General features: G+C 32.4%; 2 protein-coding genes and 1 non-coding gene across 5 annotated transcripts; 1 reads left to right on the top strand and 2 right to left on the bottom strand.

The window, feature by feature from the left end:
- The first annotated feature begins 1,509 nt into the window (after positions 1 to 1,509).
- LOC107639297 (TPX2 (targeting protein for Xklp2) protein family) lies at positions 1,510 to 7,424 on the top strand. Its single transcript, XM_088483330.1, has 10 exons — positions 1,510 to 1,690; positions 1,808 to 1,865; positions 2,460 to 3,320; positions 3,504 to 3,698; positions 4,182 to 4,222; positions 4,299 to 4,385; positions 4,464 to 4,560; positions 4,674 to 4,745; positions 5,045 to 5,155; positions 6,622 to 7,424. The coding sequence occupies exons 2-10, from the start codon at positions 1,812 to 1,814 to the stop codon at positions 7,072 to 7,074; spliced, it is 1,971 nt and encodes a 656-aa protein (XP_088339456.1). The 5' UTR covers positions 1,510 to 1,690; positions 1,808 to 1,811; the 3' UTR covers positions 7,075 to 7,424.
- Positions 7,425 to 7,490: 66 nt separating this feature from the next.
- LOC107639298 (pentatricopeptide repeat-containing protein At2g01860) lies at positions 7,491 to 10,367 on the bottom strand. 3 transcript variants are annotated; one of them, XM_016342776.3, is made up of 2 exons: positions 10,077 to 10,367; positions 7,491 to 9,309 (listed from the first exon to the last, which is right to left on the bottom strand). In XM_016342776.3, the coding sequence occupies exon 2, from the start codon at positions 9,250 to 9,252 to the stop codon at positions 7,783 to 7,785; it is 1,470 nt and encodes a 489-aa protein (XP_016198262.1). In that variant the 5' UTR covers positions 9,253 to 9,309; positions 10,077 to 10,367; the 3' UTR covers positions 7,491 to 7,782. The 3 variants fall into 3 exon arrangements, with proteins under 3 accessions (XP_016198262.1, XP_016198263.1, XP_088339457.1); XM_016342777.3 differs by having other exon boundaries at positions 10,070 to 10,367; XM_088483331.1 differs by having other exon boundaries at positions 9,968 to 10,367.
- On the bottom strand, positions 9,931 to 9,994 carry LOC148567299 (small nucleolar RNA snoR101). Its single transcript, XR_015882746.1, has one exon. It is a non-coding gene; the product is annotated as a small nucleolar RNA snoR101 (small nucleolar RNA).
- Positions 10,368 to 10,651: the final 284 nt, after the last annotated feature.

Raw genomic sequence — 10,651 nt, forward strand, 5'->3', positions numbered from 1 at the left:
TCTTATGGATCGATGTTATTATTTTTTTATTCTTGATTTATGTATTGATGTTTCTAAAAAATTAAGTTTTGTTCTTCATCACAAAGATTTGAACATATTAGAAAATAGTTTGGATCTAAATTGAATTCTAAAATCATCCTGGGAAGGCTGTGTATTAGAATTTAGCTTGAAATTTATTCTCATGATTCTCTAAGTTTTGAAACTAGTTTGATAAACGGAAGTAAATCATCCAGGATTAGGACTTGAGACTTGTGTAGTTTTAAATCAGTGAATGTGCTTAATCTCTTATCTTAAATAATTAACTAAGGAATTAGTGATTAATTAAGTTAAAGAGAAATTGAATTGCCAAGAAATTGAAGTTTGATTAATAAGGATTCACCATAAGAAATATTTTTGCATGATCAAGGTAGAAAGTGAGAAGCATTATTTCTAAAAGTTTCAATATCTCTGAAACTTTAACGTTCTAATTCATATTACTTTCTTCATCTATTCACTGTTGCTTTTAATTGGTTGCTGTTTAGTACTTGAGTTATCTCAAATTAAGATTTTGTTTGTCTGACTAGAATAATCATTTGATCCTTGTTGCTTAGTCAGTTAATCCTAGTGAAAATGATAAATTGATAATTCACTCACCGTGATATTACTTAATACGATTCGTTACATTTATTGATAGTTTGTGGTCATATTAAATTCGCATCAATTATAAAATTTTATTGTATATATAATACGGTCATTTTAAAATAAAAGTTATTTTGTGACAAACAAAAGACATATTTTGTAGAAGCATTAATTATTTTAATACATCAAGAACTCATCTAGTTAATTTTAAGAACAAAAGTAAAAGGTTATCTAAATTTATTTTAGAATTAGTTTTAATATATTGATAATATAAAATATTTTATATAATAATTTAATTATATTTATTTTTTAGATGACTATTTATAATATTTATAAAAATTAATATTTTTACTAACATATTATACATATTATAATACAAAAATATTATTTATAAATAAAAATCAATTATTATAGATTTATATATAAATATATAATAATTTAATTTATTTTTAATATATTTTATATTTTAATATATATTTTTTATCAATAACTAATTTTAATAAACACTTAACATGTTAATTTAAATATATGTATAAAATTATTTTAAAATACATTAAAATTAAATTCTTTATTTTTATTAAAAGATCTGAGATCTCTAATGTTGTAGGTTCCGGTGCTGGTGTTGAAATTTATCACTTTTAATGAAAAGAGAGAAATGGGAACACGTGGGTGCACAGAGTCACCGCATTGCCGTGACTGAGTTCTCGTGCCTCTGTCTTCAGTCTTCACCACATGCTTAGGAGCCAAACGGTGACTTAACTATCCGTTAAAGCCATTAGTCATGAAAGTGAAACTGGCACATACCTCTTACTCTGAACGTGTCGCTTCAAAACACGACAAAACAATACACCCTGCACATGATTCTACCTTACATTATTAACTCTTAACTCCTTCTATTTTATTTATTTATTATTTCTTTAGAACCAACCAAAGAAACCAAACTTGGGAACCAAACTTGGGATTTAAAGGGGGAATCTTTCGAAGCATTATAGGCTTCCGTAGTCTCATGTGTCTTCTTGATACCTAACATGCTTCCTGGGTTTTGTTAACACAAGGACCATTGGAAACTGCGGTTACTTCTTCTTGCATCTTATATGCTTTCTTTGTTGTTTACAATTATGGTTTCTGTGCTTCTGTGTTTGTGTATGTTTCAGTAATATAAGGGTGTGTTTGGTTGGTTTCTTTTCAGGGTAATGATTGATGATATGGCTGGGGAGGTTGAAGAATCATTCAGCATTAACTTTCAGGTTTTTGTGTTGTCTTTTCATCCACTTTTGTTGATTTCAGCATGGATCTATAGTTTTCACTTTCAGTTTCAGTTATCATGTTCCATTCATAATCCATTACCACACATGCTTTTATGTTTTGGTAATTCTTAGTTAGTATATTCAGTTATTGTGTCATAGTCTCTGATACATTGTAGTTTCGATCTCATATATTATTGCTTCTTGAACTTAATCTAAAATTAGATTTAGGTAAAGAAATTGACTGGAATTGAATAGTGTAATATTGTTATTATGCCAGTTCATTCTTAGTAAGGTTGAAGGTATACTATTGAAGGTATACTATGCCAGTTGGATAGATTTTGTTTGTGTTCTAATTTCTATGGGTTGCATCTTAAGGAAACATTCATATCTATGATTTATAATACTGCATATACATGTTTTATCTCTTTTTTTTTCATGTAATTTTCTCCCCGGTCACTTGCAACTCACTGTAATATCTTGCAATAGTATCAACATTATGAGAATTGAACGGATATGGTATTAATGTTGATACGAAAAACTTGATTTTTGTTCATGACTGTTGTTGCTTTGGATTCTTCCTTGCCAAATTTGCAGGCCGATTCTATACATTCGGGCTCGATCTCATTCGGCAGATTTGAAACAGAACCTTTATCTTGGGAAAGAAGGTCTTCTTTCTCTCACAATAGGTACTTAGAAGAGGTTGAGAAATGTTCAAAATCAGGTTTAGTCACTCAGAAAAAAGCATATTTCGAGGCTCATTGCAAGGAGAAGGGCCTTTTTGGTTTTATTCCATCCGGTGGCCATGACAAATCGGATAGAGCAAACTGCGAAAACAAAGGCTCAGAGGGAAAGAGCAACCAAGAAGGTTTTGATTCAAATGATGATGTTCATTATGTTCAATATGATGAAATGTCACGAGAGGATTTCGATTCGGATGAAAATACACATTGTGTTCAGATAGAGAAGAATTTCCAAGAGCCAAATGAAGATGACTTCTATATTCAATTTGATCAAAGATTCCAAGAAGATTTTGGAGCAGATGTAGCAAGCAACTATGTTGAAATAGAAGAAAGATCCCAAGAGGAGTTTGTGCATAAACACAATGGTTCAGATTACCATGGAGATTATGAAATGATTACATGTGAAAGAGAATATGTCATCAGAGAATGTCCAATTGTTTCAGTTTCAAGTTTGCAGACAGAATCTCCTATGAACAGTTCAAATTATTTGGAAGATTTCACTCATAAAGATATTACTTTAGATGAAGCTTGTCGATTTGAAAATGAAACAAGAAATATACTCTTAGTCAGTAATGGGGGGATTACTGAAGCGAAGAAAGACAATGAAACTGCAAATGATGATGAATTTTCAAGAAGCACCAGTATGACCGTGAATGAACCAGCTCATGGTGTTGATAGAGCAATTTTGCATGATCCTGTGAATCCTTGTCCGAAGGTACACATTTCGAGTGTTTGGTGTGAATAGTGTTAATTGGGTGCAGAATAAATACTATGAAGATAGTACATCAAGATTACTTATCTTAACCATAACAGCATGTGCTTATGCTTATAATTTGTATTTCCTTCAACTGAAGCCTTGTTTCCCTTTCTTATACAACCTTGCTTCTTATATACATAGGAAACAAAGACAGAGCCTAGTCTGAATTTTGAAGTAAAAAATATTCAAGTGCGCAAAAGCAGTTCTTCAAGATCATCAAAGGACCCTGCAAAATATCATGGTAGAGAGAGTCCAAGGAGAACAAATATGGGAAAGAATTCCTCTAAACCTGCAACTCCAACTACTCAATCATTGTGCAGAACCACCACCAAAGAGGTAAGAATTTATGAGTATTAAAAATTTTGGTTGTTAATTCCATTGTATTGCTATACGGTATGAACATGGTTTCCCTTCTATATATTTGGCTTATAGTTGTTGGAGTAGTACCCCAAATCAGTTCCCATAAAATTTTTAGTTGGACACTTTAATTTTCAACAAATTTTAATCACCAAATTAGTCTCTAACCATTTATTTTGTTAGACAAATCAATCATTACGTCAATTAAAAATAGACAAATCTGTCCTTATCGTTGTTTAATAATGACATAACAGTTTCTAAGAAATTTTAAAATTCTCATATTAGTCCCTCCATATAGACGAACAATCTGATGTGAGGATTGATGATTTGTCTAAATAAGTAAAAGTTTGGATATTCATTTGGTGGATAAATCTGTTTGTCCGGCTAAAAGTTTGTTAGGGACTGATTTGGGGTATTCTCTACTCTTTGGATTCCCCTTAACTTTTGTGCCTCCGTATGCAGGTTTCTAAAGTTCCGGAAAGCCTAATTCATGAAAGAAAAAGGTAGTTGTTTCTCTTCTGGAAGTGTTATTATTCACTTCACATTTTTCATACCTGAAATGCTTTTAAATTGTGATAGTGATAAAGTATCAAGGATTAAAAAGGATGCAGAATCCCAAGCTACTGTGCTAAAAACCAATTCCAAAGGAATTCAAGAAGCAGAGAGGTTTGTAACCTGTAGTGCTATATGTACGGATTAATGTTTTGATTTCCTTATTTTTTATCTGTGATTAATGTCATATAGGTCAAATCGAACTTTCAATACAACAAAGTCTGATGGTAAGCCTAAGGCTGCAGCTTTCAACTTTAAATGTAGTGAACGAGCAGAACGGAGAAAAGAGGCAAGTGTTATCATTTTAGTCTCACTTTCCCTGTGCTTTTTATGTTTTTATCATTAAAAGAAAAAAATGGGTTTTTAAGAATGTTGATTTGTTTCCATGATTGTTTTACTTAGTTCTACTTGAAGTTGGAAGAAAAATTGCACGCCAAGGAAGCTGAGATGAATCAAATACAAGCAATATCACAGGTAATTTTAAGTTACCAATAATATCTTATGGTTCTTATAAGTTGGTATGCATGATAGAATATCAGGGTAAAGTTTTCAAACCGGTTAAACTTGAAGAAAGAAATGAAGTTACCAAGTTCCAAATGAGTTTCCTTTTTTTTTTTTTTTATGCTAATGTTAATATGTAATTTGTCTGAGTAATATGAAAGATCTGGGTTTCCAAAGGATTGTGTAACTCTAACTAAATGTAGCTGACTCCACTTAGTTTCGTATTTATGAAGCTTGAAGAATTTTCTTATATTCAAGGTCTAATTATGCAGGAGAAGAAAGAAGCTGACATTAAAAAACTCCGGAAGAGCCTTAACTTTAAAGCAACACCAATGCCTTCATTTTATCGCACGAATTCGTCTTCACAATCACAGGGTAATAAGGTACAGGCTTTCTAAGGAGCTGATTAGTTTGTAAAAATATTTTCTATTTTCGTTTTCTATTTTGATTTTCTGAAAATGATTTTCATTTTCAACTTTTCCCATTTTAGAAAAGGCTATTGGTTTGTGAGAAGAAGATTCATTTTTAAGTATCGAAAATAATAAAAATATGCTTTGTTGGTTTATTTTCAATAGTTTAAAATCACAAAACTATATTTTTATTAAATGTACTATTTTAGTTATTTAATTTTTTATTAAATTAACAATTAATTTTTATATGGTATGAATATGAAATAAATTATTATCTTATTATACTATTTTAGAAAAATTTGGTATCTCTTATATATATATATATATATATATATATATATATATATCAATTGAAACAAAAAATCAAAACTAAAATTAGTTTTACACCGAACGAATCAATTAATTAATATCAAAATTTAATGATGTAAACAATTTTTTAACAAATAATTTATTAATAAAATGAATAAATAAATATTAAAGTTAAAAAAATTTAAAACAAAAAACCAACTTTCTTGTCAATAATTTTAAGTTTTATATTTTTTTTAATTTTTATTATCGATACCTTCATAATTGATTATCATTTTAAAAAATTATTTTCATAACAAAATTATTTTTTTAAACAAAAAAATAAAGGTCAAAAATAAAGAAATTTAACAAATACATGTTAATTCGGATAGTACGTACTTAATACTAAATAAAATAAAAAACTCAATAAATATATATTTTAGTTCTAATTAGAGCTCTATTTTTTTCTTTAATTATCTTGTCTATATACTCAAAGATACAAAAATCAAGCATAAAATAAAAAATTGAGAATCAATTGAAATAAAAAAAAATCACTTTTTTCAAAAGATGTATGTTATAAATTGGTAAATAATGGATATCCTAACAACAGAACATATAGAGAAAGGAAGAGAAGGAAGAGAAGACGGAAAAGAACGAGCGAAGTACATTGGGTGAATGTCGCGTCAGTGAGAAAAAAAATAATATAAAAACGAGTAGGTGAACTCCGAACATTTGTCCCAAAACTAAAAACGCTGTTTTGGTGTAAAAACGTTTTCAAAAGTTAAAACTGGAAAGACTGAAAACATGACAATAGCGTTTTTAACTTTGTTCTGTCTTTTTAAAAAATGTCATATTTTCATTTTCATCGAAAATGAAAATGAAAATGAAAACTTAAACCAATCAGCCCCTAAATTTTCCTAGTTTGCTTTTTGTTTATAAATTAGAACTTATGATCTATACATGAACTGATTAGAACTTATGATCTATTCATGAACTGTTACGTCTTGTTCACACTCATCTTCAAAATTATGAGACTTCCTTAGACTTGGGGTCGGTTCAGCCTTTCTTTACCTCGTTTAGTTTAATAATTTAGTCAAGTAATTCGTCAAACTGTTATTTTAACTGCACCTAATCAATGTTAGTGGATTCCTCAGGCTGTGTCACGTAACACCAGAAGTAGCAAAGCACAGAATCAACCAAAATGTTCAGGGAGTGAAGCAGCTGTATCATTACCTTCAAAATCGAAGACCAGAAGTGATCAATCTTCTTGTGAATATGTAACATCAAACGAACGATATAGTATTTTGGTCGAAGAGTGCAGTCAGACAAATGTGTCTAAAGCCAGTCGAACAATTTCTCCTGCTCCATCAACCAGCCAGAGCTGCCGCCCCAATCCTGCAACAAATAATCGCCTTTCGGGAGAGAAAGACCGAGCAAAGGTTACACTGCAAAAACATAGAGTATCGGAGAGTAGTAAAGGAGCAAAAAGACAAGACAATGAAGGAAAAGACAGTGATCAAACTCAAAAAACATCAAAACACAGATTTGAGATCATGAGAAACAGTTCTTCTAGTGGTGGTAATCTCACTGTACGTGTTGCTTCCTGAAGAAGATTGCCCCTTCATCTTCAATCTTGAGCCATTTGATTAAAGCATATTGCAGAATGCTGATTGATGTAGCAGCAGCATGTTTAGACAGTATTATGCAAAATGCAGATTGAAATAGCAACAGCATATTAGTATTCAGGATATTTAATTGATGGTATAGCTGACGTAATTCAATGAGGGTTACTAATTTTAGTGGTAGCTACACTGTTATATAGGCAGCAATAGCATGTAAAAGTGAGCTTTAGTAAATACTAATTTGCATACTTTTTACTGTTGTTCCTGTTAGACCTTAGAACCTTAAAGTATTTATCATAAAATAAATGAACTTGATTGAACTTTTTGTTTTCAAATACATTACCCTTCAATTGATATTTCTTCTAAACCGTATATTGTTACCTATTATCAGAAACTGGCAGTTCTCAATCGAATGTCTCTAATCCCAGGCTTTTCACATTCCTGTTGGTTCTCAATTGAAACACAGTGAAAGTTAATAATATCAACATTATTATGGTCATACTTTCATACATATGGAGACACATAATAGATACAAGTGGTTTTCACAATTCACTTGTATACTACAAATTTTTCTGCCCCTCATCCTTGATAACAGAATGTACATGGAAGCTTATAATGGCATAGTAGCCATTACAGTATTAAGAAGGATTAAGAATTGATATAAACAACTAGAAGCTGCAAGATTATGAAAACCTATTGCTTTTGATTCGTCAAATCGGGTGAGGCCAAATACTTATCCAGCTTGAATCCTGCTTCCTCTGCCTCCTTGCAGATATCCTTGCACTTTGCCATTCTTCCGGAGGCCATGTAGATTCCAAGCAAGTCCTTGTATATGCCGTAAGTGGGAGAAAATCCTGCTTCTTTAAGCTTTGAAAAATATCTCACAGCTCTAGGTAGATCATTCAAAGCAACAAACAGCTTTATCACCACACGATAAGCCGGAAGATCGAAGAGGCAGTTTGAAGCCTCCATTTCCCAAACTACAGCCAATGCCTCCCTGTATTTCTTCTGCGTGTAGCGGCTGTGAATCAAACAACTGAACATGACAGCATTTGGTTCGGAACTGGACTGTATGAACCAGCTAAACAGGCTCTCGACTAATTCAAATTTCCGTATCTTATTGCACACTTTCATTATAGCTGTACAATCTTGCTGGCTTAGATTCAATTCATCTCTTTCTCCAAGTTCATCTAATAATGACTCTACATGCTTGTGTCTATCAGGGTTCTTTCCAAGTTCTAATATCAGTTTCGCATAAATGCCTGGATCCAACATTCTTTTGTCCCTTCTTGATACCGAAAGAACCTCCAATGCAAGCTTAAGGTTTCCGCCTTTAATGAAACCCTTTATCATTGCCTCCAAAACACCACGACTTGCCAAAGCAGTGAACTTTTCAATGTTGAATGGAATCTTCAACTCATGGTTCCTGGCCAAAACTTCAACCGTTGAGGCCAGAATCCAATCATCTGGGTAGAGATGATGTTGCTTTTGTGCCCAATTGAATGTCTGCAAAGCTCTCTCAGGGAGCCCCATATGACCTAATTCCCGTATTGTCATTGATAAGGATCCCTTCCTTAGGAACTGCACCCATTTTCCAAGAACTATAGATACATCTTTGTCTGGTTTAAGCTTATTGATCTCTCTTGCTAACCCAACTAGGAAACTTGGGCTCTTATACACTTTCTTAGCCATAGAAGCACGGGATGAAGCTGCTGCTGGAGCTGCTAATTTCACTAGTCGTTTCAGTGTAGGTAGTCCCAAGGGTCGAAGCTTGTAGGGAACTGGAAGTGGAAGAGGTCTTTTCCGTTCTAATTTTCCAGGCTTTTGTGGGATTCTCCCTTGAAACAAGGAAGAGATGGCTTCAATCTCATCAGATTCCCAAAGAACAATAGTATTTTCTTTTTCCTCTTCGTTGGCAACAATAGATCCTCCTTCACGGAAATCAATATCTTCCTCAGTTTTTTCAGGGGTGGTGCTAGGCTTCTTCAAGAACAGATTAACGCCAAACTCTGGAGGTTGCTTGGCACGTCGTGGAAGTTGGACATTCTTTGTTGATCTTCTCCTCCTATTTGAATGTGCAGCTAAAATGAATCTGTCATGTCTGCACAGAATTCTTCCCAATGGAACAAAATGAACACCAGGAAATGACACCGCGTAGGCCATTATTTAGAAGAATGAACCAGAAATATTATGGTTGAACTATCAATTGTCATTGAGAACCTGCAAAAAAGAATGATAATACACAACATATATATTAGTGGATGTTTGGTTTGGCATTGGTCATCTCCCAACGCATGTTAAGTTTGCCTCAAATGAATACAATTGTATTTGGATAATATTGGGTAAGCTCAACGTAGATTGAGTTTTGTTCTAAATAGCGATAAGATGTTAGTTACCTATTTTGACCTTTTATATTGAGTAGTATGTTAATTTTGATCTTTGACTTTCCTTCTAGTAATTTTGCATTTCAATGTAAGTTTAGATAACATGGTCCAAACAATATTCATTTTTCAAAATAATGTCCAACCAAAAAAATCCAAACACAAACCACATTGAAATTTATCCAATTTTAATAAAAATTAATTTTACAAAAGCACATTCATACCAACATTCATTTGCAAACACTAATCATCGAACATAACTTTATCAATTAAATCACATGAACTGAGTTCAGAAACCATATTGATTACAATATAAAAGTAATGGTCGAGCAGAACTTTTAACAAACAGATGGTATACAAATTCTAGATGGTATCAAACAAGTGTGTATTATCTTTTCATTCAAACATAAAGAAACTTGAAGCATACCATAAACCGGTATGTGAAGTGCAAAGGAATAAAGGCATCAACTAATGAACTTGTCAACAGAAGAACTTACCTGAAGTTCAGAGATCAAGTGTAAAACCATCATTTGCCATTTTCCTTTGCAATTTTCATAATTTTATTCAAATAAGAATTCGAAAACAAGACGAAAACAAACCATAAACCTCTGATGCTGTTGATGGATGACTACGGCGGAATTACAGCGCCGGATATGGAGAAACGGATAACAGAGATACACAACAACACTGACAGGACAGAGACAGCACGAAGAGCGGCTTTCCGCTGCGGTTTTTCCGGTAGGGACGCAGACGCCGAGCAAGAGAGGGACTCAGGGAACGTGGGAAGGGAGGTTGTTGTGAGAAGAATAGGAAGAGCGAAGAGACAGGGTTTCTATGTACATTTTGGTTTTATATACAGGGACAAAAGAATCTTTCTAGATTTGGATTTTGGAATTCAATCAATTTTGGACTCAGAACTTCAAATTAATCTCTAATTATTAGATCGTCGGACCATCCGGTTCAATTGAAAAACCAATGAACCGGATCTTAATCCAGTTCGTGTGATATAGTCTAATATAACACATTAAACATAATTATAGTCTAATATAAACCTTAAAATATCATCCAAATTAAAAGTATTACATAAACCAAAATGTTATGATCTCATTCAAATACAAACTTAAGTCAAATAACAAAAACAACCAATCAAACATAAAATGCCAACATCCAACTGATCCAAG

Source organism: Arachis ipaensis, chromosome B4, assembly GCF_059453495.1.
Source record: "Arachis ipaensis isolate K30076 ecotype BB chromosome B4, ASM5945349v1, whole genome shotgun sequence".
NCBI classification, from domain to species: Eukaryota; Viridiplantae; Streptophyta; class Magnoliopsida; order Fabales; family Fabaceae; genus Arachis; species Arachis ipaensis.